The sequence below is a fragment of the Phacochoerus africanus genome, chromosome 3, assembly GCF_016906955.1.
Source record: "Phacochoerus africanus isolate WHEZ1 chromosome 3, ROS_Pafr_v1, whole genome shotgun sequence".
Lineage (NCBI taxonomy): Eukaryota > Metazoa > Chordata > Mammalia > Artiodactyla > Suidae > Phacochoerus > Phacochoerus africanus.
In genome coordinates, this window is record NC_062546.1 from 156,371,049 (window position 1) to 156,383,901 (window position 12,853).

The window sequence follows — 12,853 nt, forward strand, 5'->3', positions numbered from 1 at the left end:
GAAAAAGCAATTTGGTGAAGTTCCCATCGTGGCGCAGCGGAAACAAATATGACTAGGAATCATGAGGTTGCAGGTTCAATCCCTGGCCTTGCTCAGTGGGTTAAGGATCCAGCATTGCTGTGGCTGTGGCATAGGTCAGTGACAACAGCTCCGACTGGACCCCTAGCCTAGGAACCTCCAAATGCCACAGGTGCGGCCCTAAAAGGACAGAAAATACAGGGGAAATGCATGAAATACATGTAACAGAAAATTATCCAGTGATTTAGCTTAAAGGTAGCAGAGTAAAGTTTCAAAATACAACAACAGCAACAACAAAAAATAAAGTGCATGAAAATTGAGGGAAAAAAATCTATACTGTCTCTGAAACAAACAAAAAATTAGAAAAACTAGTTTAACCATTACTTGAAACCACAACCTATAAGAAATATTTATTCAGGATAGAAAGAAGACAATAACATCAAGCACATACCTTATCAATTCCCCATTTGTGGGCAGATAAATGAGTGTAACTGCTTTGAGGGAAACATGACAATAGCTATAAAAAAATAAAATAAAATCAGATCAACATACCCTTTAGAAATCTATTTTAAAGAATGCTTATTACAGAATTTTTGTAACAGAAAAAATTCTAAAAATTTATAAATATGAGACTAGTTGAAAAAATTAAGGTAATTACAGCATTATATACTGTAAATGTGAAGTTAAAAACTAAATTAAATCAGTGTACTCATATGGAATGATCTTCAAGAAATGCTGCTCAGTGAAAAATGAACACTAAATATTTCATATGTTTACACATGTATAACGATATACAGAGGACAGTTGTTTGTTTCTGGGTTGAGAAACAGGATCTGAGGATAAGGGTGAATGATTTTACTTTTTAGTATTCAGATTTTTACCCATACATGTTATTACTTTACTAATATAAAATTCTGCATCTTGTGCCTCTGAGGAATCCCAAGATGATTAAATCAATTAATAGAAAGATGAAATTTGAGAAGGACTATGATATAAATCAATATATCTTAGAATTTAAGATAACATAAAAGGTTAAATGGATAATTCAGACTCATGGGACTCAGAGATCTTACCCAGAATCAGGCTTTACTAATAATTTCAAGGATACATGTAACTGTAAGGCACAGGCAAAAAAAGAAAGAACCTAGACCTCCAGCATAGTTCCCAAGTCCTACCATACCACATTAGATGCACTCTGGCCCAACTTAACATATGAGGTTTCTGTAAGAAATTCATTACTTCACTTCCATAGAAGGAGCCAGTTAGATTACGGTGAAACATTTACATTTTATATTGAGAGTCACACACACTAGGTAACATTTTCCAATCAGCCATTATCCTTATAAATCCTTATATTCCAGTTTGTTTTCCATAATTAATTCTAGACAGTTAGGAACGTCCTACTAAAAGCATTCCCTATATAAAGATTTTTTTTTTTCTAGCAAAAAACTTTGCTGTTATTGTCATTGTTGTCATTGTTACGTGGTTAGGACTATCATTAGTAAGTATCAACAAAAATATACTGAGGACTCACTAATGCTTGCTAGGCACTATGCTAAGTACTGTGCATATAAAGTTGAATGAGCAAATACCTGCTTTCGAGGAGTTTCTATTCTATTAAAAGGAGAGTGACAGGTAAGGAGATATTTTTTGATATATAGTGAAAAGTGCTAAAATGGAGGGAAGCACAGACGAAGATAATTTGACAAAAGCAATGTCAGAAAGGCTTCCTAGAGATGAGAATACTTAAGTGGTCTTAAAGGCTAACTGAAATTAGCCAAAAAAAATAAGGGGCAAAGGGCTATTAAGCAGAGGGTACAGCATAGCAAAGGCAGTCTTGAATCAGCAGGATCAGTCTAGGAAAATTCCTGCAAACAGTTCTGCATCATCTGAAGTTCAATTTTGAGGGGTGATTTAGGGCAACCTTGTCTTAGAAAGGAAGAAAAGGGAAGTGGTAGGCAGTATGATAACCTACAAACGTATCTACATCTTTATTTCTAAGACCTGTGAATATGCTATGTTTCACAGCAATAGGCAACTGAGATTGCTGATGAAATTGAGACTGCTAATCAACCGACCTTAAAATAAACAAGTCATTTAGATGAGGCCAACGCTACCAAAAGTGTCTTAATTATAGAAGATGGAGGCAGAGGTCAGAGAGAGACTTGAAGATGCTACACACTGGATCTAAAATGGGAGGAAAAGGGAGCTTATAGAAGCCAGAAAGAGAAAGGACATATTGTGCCCTATAGCTTCCAGAAGAAGGCAGCCCGGCAATATCTTGAATTTGGCATAATGAAATTCACTTCAGATTGCTGACCTCATTTGTCATAAAATAATACCTTTGTGTTGTTTTAAGCCACTATGATTATGATAATTTGTTAGAGCAGTAATAAGAAACTAATATTGGGACCAAGGAACAGAGGCTGTTACATGCTCTGATGCTCTGTATTAACTCCTCCTAAGGGCAACCAGGGATTTAATGCAGGGGAGGGAAATGGTATCAAGGGTTAATTCAATAAAGATGAGCTGTTGGGATGCATGGTGGCAGGGAGAAACAAAGCTGTGACAATCACACAAACTGAAAAAAGAAAGAGTGGCTTAACTGAGGGAGCACTGTAGAGAGAGATAGGAGAGGACCAATTAATTTTGGTGATAAAATCAGTAGGACTGAGAGGGCAACTGAATGTGGGACTTAGGAAAAGGGGAAATATCCAAGAGGATTTCACAGTTCCTGGTTTGGGTAGATCCTGATATTGTCATTGAGATGGGAAATGCAGGAAGAATAAGGCTTTTGTTTTGCCCTATTTTGGTGAAAGGGGTGGGTTGAGATTTGAATATATTGAATTTGATATGATTGTGAGATGTCTATATGGAGAGCTGACAGTGGAGTATAATCCAAAATTAGATTTCAAATTTAGGAGTCCTAAGCATACCAACGGCATTAAAACAAATCGAGCAAGTGTAAATTTTGATTAAAAAACAGTCTCTGGGGCCACTATTTAATAGTGACTGTTATTCTTCTTTAGTCTTTGAAGAAATGGGGTAATTATTAACAAAGCTGTTAGTGAGTGTTTAGCACAGTATCTGGAGTTCGCAAATTCTCAGTAAAAGGTAGGTATTATTACTAACTAAATGGCCCCAAAATAACTGAGGATGACAGTGGGCCAAACAATCTAAGAGGCTAAGTCCAAATTCAACAGATCAGAAGAGTCTCTGCCCTCAAATTCAACAGATCAGAAGAGTCTCTGCCCTCAAAGTATTTGCAACCTAGTTAGCTCACAGAAGGAAGGACCGTATTTTCCTCCTCCCTTTACACTCAGTGCCCAGTTCATGTCTGGTCCAAAGGAGTCAGGCACTTTATAAATTTTGGCTAGATGGTTGACAGGAGGAGAAAGAGACTTAGAAGAAAGCAGGAGAGGTGGAGAGAATGGATTGGGAGAGAGGAAGAGAGCAGGAAATGAAAGACTAGAAGAGGGAGGAGGAGGGGACACTTTGGTTATGAGGGACCTGAGGTGGATGGGAAGAGGTTATGAGAACCTGGGGATGGGTGTGGTCACAGCGTCTATTAGCAAGTGGGACATGTAGAAAGACAGTTTCCTGGCCCTAGAATGGGCAGTACAATCACTGTGGGGTTTAGTTTATTTGGTTTATTTTTTGCATGGAACCAAATCTTCTTGGAGGGCAGGAGAAATTAGCCAGTTAACCCACTAGCAGAGGTTTATATTTGACTTTTCGTTGGGTTTGACTGAGGGCTGTAGGTTTCAGAGAGAAGTATTTCGACCTCGGCACTCTGGGACCAGGCCCCTAGCACGGATTTCCCAGCTCTGAGGCGCTCAGGCCTCCAGCGCAAGAGGCTGGGCCTCGGGAAGGCACTGCCCTTCTGACGCCAGCACGTTCGGACCTGCAACGCAGCCGCGAGCGTGGGCCTCCAGACCGACGTACCGGCCACTCCCAGTCGGGTCGTTACAAACCGACAACGACGGCGGGGAAGGGGTTCGAGGGGCGGTGAGCGGTGAGCGCGGGGGCATAGAGGGGCCCAACCCCGCCATGGAGCTGTACCTTAGCGCCTGCTCCAAGGCTGCCAACGTCGCCTCCACAAAGACCGCCACCAGTGGCCTGTCCTCCGACAGCCAGCAGTGCAGAGACGTAAGTGGCAGGGTGCCTGGCGTCGTCGTGATCTTCCCTGGGGCCTCCGGTCTGGTGGGCGGGGCGGGGCGGGGCCAGCCACTGACCTCTCGTAAGATCCGTAAGGTCCGTAACCGCCCGGCTTCTGGCGCCCTCGTGTGGTGTGGCTGGTGGCAGGGCTCGGAACACCAACTGGCTGTGGCGCAGCTGGTGACTGTGGAAGGGCTGGACACTTAGGTTCCTCTGGTTGGAGCAGCAGTAGATTGGCTTAAACTAACTGTGTAATAGGTAAGGGAAAGACAAAACTCTCCAATTACACCTGACAGGGCGCGCATAAAACCCACCTTCAGGGTATTGGAGCAGCTCAACTACTGGATCTGCCTCTTGGGGTCAAGCTGCCTGTAATCCCAGGAAGCAACACTTTATACTACACTACGAAATTAAGTGAAAAGGTAATGAGTTTTTTGTTTCTTTTTATATTGGTTTCTTTGAACTTTTTTTTTTTTAACTTCCTGTTAAATTAAGGCACTAGCTACACTACACAAAGTCCATTAAGGGAATGTGCACTAACATTCACGGGGAAAAAAATCAACCTCGTATCTATCTTAAGATATTCATACCAAGCAATTTCATCTAGTATGGTTTGGACAGAATCTTGGGCTGAAAAGTTCAGATTTTTAGTTCTGTTTGTCTTAATTTGTAATTTATGGAATCATGCTAACTATAATAGCACTTCATATATGCTTGTTTAGTGAGATTTAATTGTCTTAGAAGTATGTTTGGTTGAAAGATGGAAGGTTATCTGTAGTGGCTAGCATTTAATTATATGTTATGATTTCAACCAATAGTAACTTGGACAGAACTTTCATTACAGAGCACTTCTCTGTGTTTTGTTTTGAGCTGAATTCTGTCTCACACTCAAAGTGAGAAAAAGGTGGAGTTGAAATGAGTTGTTTTTAGTACTTTAATCTCATTTTAATAAAAGAAGGCACTGTCTCCCTGAGGAGACTTCATGATTTGCCCCAGCCTCCCCACTGTTCCGTCTTTTCCCTGATGCAGAGGCTTAGCTTTTTCCAGTTGGGGTCTTTTATAGCTACTCATACATACCATGTTAATACTCCTGTACCTTTGTTCACTTTGCCTCCCAAATTTGGCATGCCCTTTGTTCTTCTCCCCATCTATGAGTTTGGGCCATTTTTCAAGATTCTTTCCAACTATCACAGCCCCCAATTAGCTTATTCTTCCTTAGAATTTGCACTGCCTTTGATTTGTATAATTTTACTCAACACTGTAATTTTACCATGTAAACCATACTGAGTTATAGTGTATACTGCCCTCAAACCTTTTAATGGTTTTTAGTCTTCAATGCTACTACCCCCACCATCAAATCTCCTCATTCCTTGACTCAGTAATTATTGCTGAGGGAAGTTCAATACATTCTTTTTGAGTGGTTGCTTTGATCAATATTGCAGAAAATTCTACAAGGAAGAATTCTGAATGACCCGCTTACCCATCTGCTATCTATGATGTCATCAGAAATGAGTAGGGGGGCCTTTGTATTTGAGCTTGCCTAATAAATATGAGTTCTTAAATTTTGTTTTTGGAAAAGATATAATTTCCCTTTTTAAAAACACATCTACTCTACTGGAATAGACCAAGTTAACTCAAAATAGTCCAACCTCACACAATTTGACTGAGATGTATCCAGCTTTCCTAAAACATACTCGAAACCTATTATCAGTCCTCTTTAATATGTAACTTTAGCCTTGTCTTCTGTCTGCTTCCTCAAATATATTGTTTGCTTCATCATAATTTTATGTCAAATATCAATTCACTTGTCAACTACTTTTTAAAAATACATTCTCTATTCTTTATTACCTTCATTTCCCCAAAATTCACTTAATCATAATTAGGTACAATTTCCCTGAAGATAGACTTTTCTGATATCCTTTTTCTTTCAGTCCAGTCTCCTCGCTTTATATTTACACCTTTAGTGCTTTTTTTTCCCCAAAGGGAAACCAGTTATTTTAATTGACAACACCTGTCACCCTGATACTACTGAATGAGTTTATATAAAAGGTGTTCTTTGTTTACAGCTCTTGAGAAGCATGGTCTTGAGAGGCATGCCATCAAAGCTAAAATTCAAAATGTAAAAGAAGCTGGCAGCTAAATGTCAACATCTAAAGGAAACAATCCCCACTTTGATTCATGATTGTTGATTATTTCCCTTACTGAAAAGATAGGGAATTCATACCTGGTCTCACTGAGTTCAGGACATTGCCCTATGGAATTACTTTTTTATTTTTCCCTTACCTTCTCAAGGAAGCATTGGTAATTAGGAAATTCCACTTTATGACTTAGGCTTCTCGGAAGAGATTAAAATCTGATATTAAGCAAGAGGTCAGCAATTTACAAGGAAGCTTTTAAATAAGGAGCACTAGCATCATATCAGGTTCCTCCAGTTTTCCCCTTTGTTCAAACAAGCATCTTTTCACTTGAGAGGGTTCTTTTTAGAGTCCCACCCAACCAGGTTCCTTAATGTTCAGAATCTGACTAAGGTAGCTATTTCCAGATTGAACACAGAAGTCACAAATTATTACCTGCAGACAGGTTTGGATTGATGCACAAAATGTGGGGTCATATAAATTGAACTGGATACCTAAAAAGCAGGCACTCTAAGGTTAACACATCTCTCACACATTCCATTTGGGAGCCAATTCCTGCTTTGACATTACTTTAGACTAAAATTTCTGTTTTCCTGGCCAAGAAAACCTAAAGGAAAGCATAAAGATAGGATGCAAAGACAATATTCGGACAACTTCAACACCTACTTGCATCCTCCACTTTCTCCCTTTCAGAGGTTCTTTCCTTACCCATTCTCACCATCCTGCTATTGAAAAATGATCTAAGTACTCACACCGAAGGAAAAAAAAAATAACTCCCCACTCACTTGGAAATGTTTTAATTTACAAATGAGATTAAATAACTAATCTATTTCCTTTAAAGTAACAGATATAGAAACATGGCTATTAGCCTATTCTTTCTTTTGTATGTTAATGGCCACTACGTAAGATTGTATTTGGTCTTTACACATATGGAGAAAACTCAGTCGCTGCCAATATCCTTTTTAATTGGTTCTTCAATATGTTAAACTTACACTATACTTATACTATGGTATAAGTATATACTATAGTATATGTATAGTAGTATACTCTATGTATAAGTATGGTATATAGGTTCAATATGTCAAACTTATACTATACTTCTACTATAGACCTTGAATTTTTCCCTGACTGTAGTACTCAGAAATCATTTTTTTAACTAGATAAGCTCTCAAAACACAATAACTCTTCAATTCATCATCTTTAACCTATTATTTTTTGTCAAAGTTGTTTCCATGAATCTTTGTGAAAATTTTTCTATTTTCCTTAATTTTAAAATTATTGAATTATGGGAGTTCCCATTGTGGGTCAGTGAAAACAAATCCAACCAGAAACCACAAGGTTGTGGGTTCAATCCCTGACCTCACTCAGTGGGTTAAGGATCCAGTGTTGCCGTGAGCTGTGGTGAGGGTCGCAAACACCGCTCAGATCTGGCATTGCTGTAGGGCTGCTATAGGCCGGAAGCTGTAGCTCCAGTTCAGCCCCTAGCCTGGGGACCTCCATATGCTGCAGGTGCAGCCCTAGAAAGACAAAAAGACAAGAAAAAAAAAGGTAAAAAATAAAATTACTGAATTGTAATGATAATTGATATTATCTATGCTTTCAATGCAATGCCTTGATCTGGAAGAGGGAAGAGGACAGGGAGAATTTTAGTATCAGCTTTATACATGAAAACAAATTTTATCTCATTCCTCTTTCTTTTCCTTTCCTCCTTCCTTCTCTAGCTTTGGATTAGGGACTAATGGAGATACAGGGGAATTAATTGAGGACAAGTTTTCAGAATAGTTCAGGTCAGTGAATAAAAGAGGTAGAGATAAACAATTAACATTGCCCATTCAAAATCTTTCTATTGCTGGTTTTTCCCCACTTCACCTTCCTTTTGCATGCTTTATTTTCAATGAATAATCTAGTTCTTTCAATAAGTGAGTATTCAGAAATGAAATTCATTAATTGTACATTTATAATATGCTTAAATCTATGTTTACAGCTTTTTCAACCTTCTTATGGTTTTAACTTGACTGATCCTTATTGTCGACTTTTGGAAAACCAATATAAAAGTCTCCATGATCCACATTTAAGAGCATACCATAAGCGTAAAGATATCTTGAGGAGATTAAAGAAAGGAGGCTACATCACCAGCAATAATAAGGTAGGTTGAAGATTACTTCTTTTTAATCACTGAAAAATCTCTAAGTCTTGATATAAGCTTGCTTGTGTACCTCAATGGGAGGCCTGTATCACCTTTAACCTGGTAGTGAAAGATACTTAATAGGAAATTTCATTAATTACTCAGTAATTTGGTTTAAGGAAAATCAGACAACAGTTGTTCCTAAAAGAAACTACTTCTGGGAGTTCCCATCGTGGCTCAGTGGTTAATGAATCTGACTAGTATCCAAGAGGATGCGGGTTTGATCCTTGGCCTTGCTCAGTGGGTTAAGGATCTGACATTGCCGTGAGCTGTGGTGTAGGTCACAGACGTGGCTTGGATCCCGTATTGCTGTGACTGTGGCATAGGCCAGCAGCTACAGCTCTGATTCGCCCCCTAGCCTGGGAACCTCCATATGCCATGAGTGTGGCCATAAAAAGACAAAAAAATTTAAAAAAAAGAAACTACTTCTTCACCTTTTTTTCTTTGTAATATCAAAAGATGATTACCAAATAATTTGAAGATATAAATTCTCCCAACTGTATTATAGTCCTTGTTCTCTGCCTCTAATGGCACTGTATGCTTGTCAAGGTCTGTGCCCAATATACTTTTCACAAATTAAGACAAAATATGAACCTAGAAAAATGAGCCTGATAAAGTCCTAATAGATTATATTCTTATCGGGGTTGAACATTATAGTTACATTGGTAATTTATTTTAACTCCGGTTGCGTGTACCCAATTCCTTATCATGGCACAAGCTATACTAATAAAGTAGTGTTATTTGGATAGTGATATACTGTTGATTAACAATTTTAGAGATAATACATATGAAATTGTTAATATTTTTGTATTAATAATTACTATCAATGGTACATTATTAGAATTTTTCCTCTGTAAAGTAATTGGTATGATTTTAAAATATTTGTATTTATATATTTTTTCTTTTTATTGTTTTGTGTTTTTTGTCTTTTTTTTTTTAGATTGTATGTACCTTGAGGGAATTGAATAAGTACAGGCAATATCTTACCAGTTTAAAATTAGACTTTGAAAGAAACTACATAAGAGAACAAGTAAGTTAAATACTTAAATTTGGTTTCTTGGAAGAAAGGTTTGTTTGTATGCAAAATATTTAACTTTATTTACTTTAACTTTGATAAACTAAATAATTTTTTCCAAGTAAAAATTAAGGTAGGAATAAATAATATTTTGAAGTTGCTATCCTGTGCCAAGAAAGGGAAAGGGACTGGGTCATCTATCAATATGCCAATGGTATCTGACATAATTTAGTAATTGAACTGCTATTCAAATGTATCTGTTCCACTTGAGCTAGGGCTAATTGTGGCAGCAAGATTCTTAAGCTAGAAGACAAAACAGCTTAGCAGGAGAGGAACAGTGTGAATAGTTATATCATCCTAGAGGTGACTCAAAGAGCATGTACAGTATGTTTGTACTCACACACATGCGTTCACCTGGTAAAAAAATGTTGCTCCCAAAGGTGAAATGGAATGATAGTTGGATGATTTGATGAGTGAACATAGTGACTTTCTTTCAAATTTTGTCTCAACAGTTTGTGTGACTGTGTGCATGTGTGCCTGTGCCCTTGTGTATGTGAGTGAATTCAGGCTTTATTTTATTTATTTATTTATTTTTGGTCTTTTTGCTATTTCTTGGGCCACCCCTGCGGCATATGGAGACTCCCAGGCTAGGGGTCTAATCGGAGCTGTAGCCACTGGCCTACACCAGAGCCACAGCAACGCAGGATCCTAGCCGCATCTGCAACCTACACCACAGCTCACAGCAACGCCGGATCGGGATCGTTAACCCACTGAGCAAGGGCAGGGACCAAACCCGCCACCTCATGGTTCCTAGTCGGATTCATTAACCACTGCTCCACGATGGGAACTCCGAATTCAGGCTTTAGAGTTAAGACAGTTGGATAAAAATGAGAAAGGTGTGTATATGTTCCAAGGTCAAAAGAGTTGTATAGAAATAAGGAAGACTTCTCTATACCTTTAAGTGTTCTATATTTTCCCCCATTTCTCCTTCTGCCTAGAGTTAATGCACAGAAAAATAAGATTAAATGTTAATCTTTTATTTTCAGAAAGAGAAACTTTTACTTTGGTTTAATTGTCCATGTCTGCAATGGATTCAGCCAAATAGAATTAGCTATGTATGGGAATTTTACTAAATACTAATATTAAAAAAGGCATATCAAAAGACAGCCTTCTTCCTGAGAAATGTGAGAAAGTTATATTTACATATATATATATATATATATATATATATGATACATACACTTTTTTTGATAGAAAATGCTTGCAAAACAAGTAAATAAACTAGAGGAAAAAAGTCTTTCTGGATGTTCCGATGTTGCACAGTTCCAAAATCAGTTGTTAAAGGAGGAACAGTCTGTTAAGGACCAGGAACGATTAATGAGGCACAGGTAAGATTGAAGTTAATTCATATTTACATATATTGCAGATCCAAATAAATTTGAAAATACTAGAAATAATTGAAGGTAGAATTTTTTAAAGCACTAGACTCTATGTAACTTCACTATTTGCCTCAGTAAGTAGAGGGAGGGGAGACCAAGAGGTACAGGATTAGGAACTTTGGTGCCCAAGGGTATGAAGATGAATTTCTACTAGAGAAGATACGGTTGCTGGGGGCCCAAAAGTTCATCCAAGCCAATAACTGAAGAACAAATCAGATCCAAAAATCCTTCCTATAATAGAAGATGGAGGGAAAGTATCTTTAGCACATGCTTCTAATAGTAGTTTTTTATAGCTCATCTTTAGGGACTGACAGCACTAAGTTTGAGGAAAGTAAAGCAAAGTAAAAAAAAAAAAAAGGTTTGATACAACTTTATCAGGTACTGATATAAATATCCATTATCTCTAAAAAAAAAAAAAAAAAAACTATAAGCTCTTCAGATACTATCTACTCACATTCAATCATTACCTTGTCATAGCCAAGACCATTTCCTAGGAAGTGAAGAGATACACTATACTTCTTTTTCCTCCTCCATTAATTTGGGGGATTAGGTTGCCTTACCTGAATTTTATGTTCAGTGGTACTTCCATACTACATATTGATATACTAGAGACTATAGGTGGAAGATAAGTTTAAGGCCTTGTAAATTACAAAGGATTCAACACACATATTTTCTTAGGAAATTCCGGTCTGATTTTTTTCCAGGTTTGAAGTTAATATTTCGGTTATTTCAGCCTTTGCAAATTCATATCTCTAAGCATGCTGAATTGCAAATACATACTGTGCAAAATGTTTTTAATTGGTATGCTCCACATTTTATCATTTTCTTAGCCATAAGAACAGACACTTATGTATCTGGTAGGAAGACCTGTGTATGGTGAGTTCATGGGTTAGTCAGGCTTAAAGTCCTTGAATGGAGCTGAGGAAAAACAGTCAAATTCCTGTAGCTCAAGAAATAAAAAGTAAGCAAGGAGGTGGTTTGGAGATATCAAAGCAGATGATGCCAAAGTAAAGGAAACTCAATTCATCTTCACTTACATTTGCACTTTTACTTAGATATTTGGATATGATAAGTAGGGAATTAGAACGACTTGAGCGTACTGCAGAAGAGCAACGCCTGCTCTGGATGGATAGAGAAGAAAGACGACAGCGAGAATACACAAGAAGAAAACTTAGTCTTCGTAGAAAAATTGAAGAGGTGAGAGATAACAAATTTAAAGTATTGAGAGAATAATTATGTACATAATGGTTACAAAAATAATAAGGTAAATGGTTACAAAAATAATAAGGCTACCATGAACTACATATATGAGCCAATATCTGCTCCTAAAGCGATGATGGTGAAAGTTACTAGATACTATTTAACTTTCCCAGCCCTCAGTTTGGAGAAGAAAGACATTTTAATTTAGCTTCAATTAAAAATAATCATCCCTGCATTCCTAATAGGAGTTCAGTAAAGAAAGCCCATTCTAATGCCAGTGTATTCCTTTAGTTATGTTTGACTTGATTTCTCTTAGGCTCTTGACTTATTTTAACTTGATTGTTGGTAGTGGACAAAATAGGTTTATTGTGAATGTATCCTGAGTACAGTAACATTATGCTTTCCAGGAATGGAAGACAAAAGAAATGTTACTTCTGACAAAGATCGGAGAAGATGTTAAAAGAGAAGCTAGGATAGAGGAACAGCGACGTAGAGGCAGAGAAGAGACTGATAGGAAGGTAGGGTGAGCTTTAACCTCTAATTGGGGCTTTTTGAGGACAGGCTTTTGCTAGATTTGATTTATGAAAGTATTTCACTTTGTGAGATGATAATGGAAGAATTACCCTAAATAATATATATTATACAAAACAAAATATAAAAATTTTTACTATATTTTGGTCATGTTATATCGTGACTATAACAT

At 37.4% G+C, this 12,853-nt stretch overlaps 1 protein-coding gene across 1 annotated transcript in view; it reads left to right on the forward strand.

Moving 5' to 3' along the window:
• The first annotated feature begins 4,068 nt into the window (after nucleotides 1-4,068).
• The window catches only part of FSIP2 (fibrous sheath interacting protein 2), a 96,528-nt gene continuing 87,743 nt past the window's right edge, over nucleotides 4,069-12,853 (forward strand). The window contains 7 exon segments of the mRNA XM_047773028.1: nucleotides 4,069-4,167; nucleotides 4,473-4,598; nucleotides 8,296-8,457; nucleotides 9,437-9,526; nucleotides 10,766-10,899; nucleotides 12,006-12,147; nucleotides 12,558-12,668. Of these exon segments, the coding sequence (XP_047628984.1) occupies nucleotides 4,069-4,167; nucleotides 4,473-4,598; nucleotides 8,296-8,457; nucleotides 9,437-9,526; nucleotides 10,766-10,899; nucleotides 12,006-12,147; nucleotides 12,558-12,668 (864 nt within the window).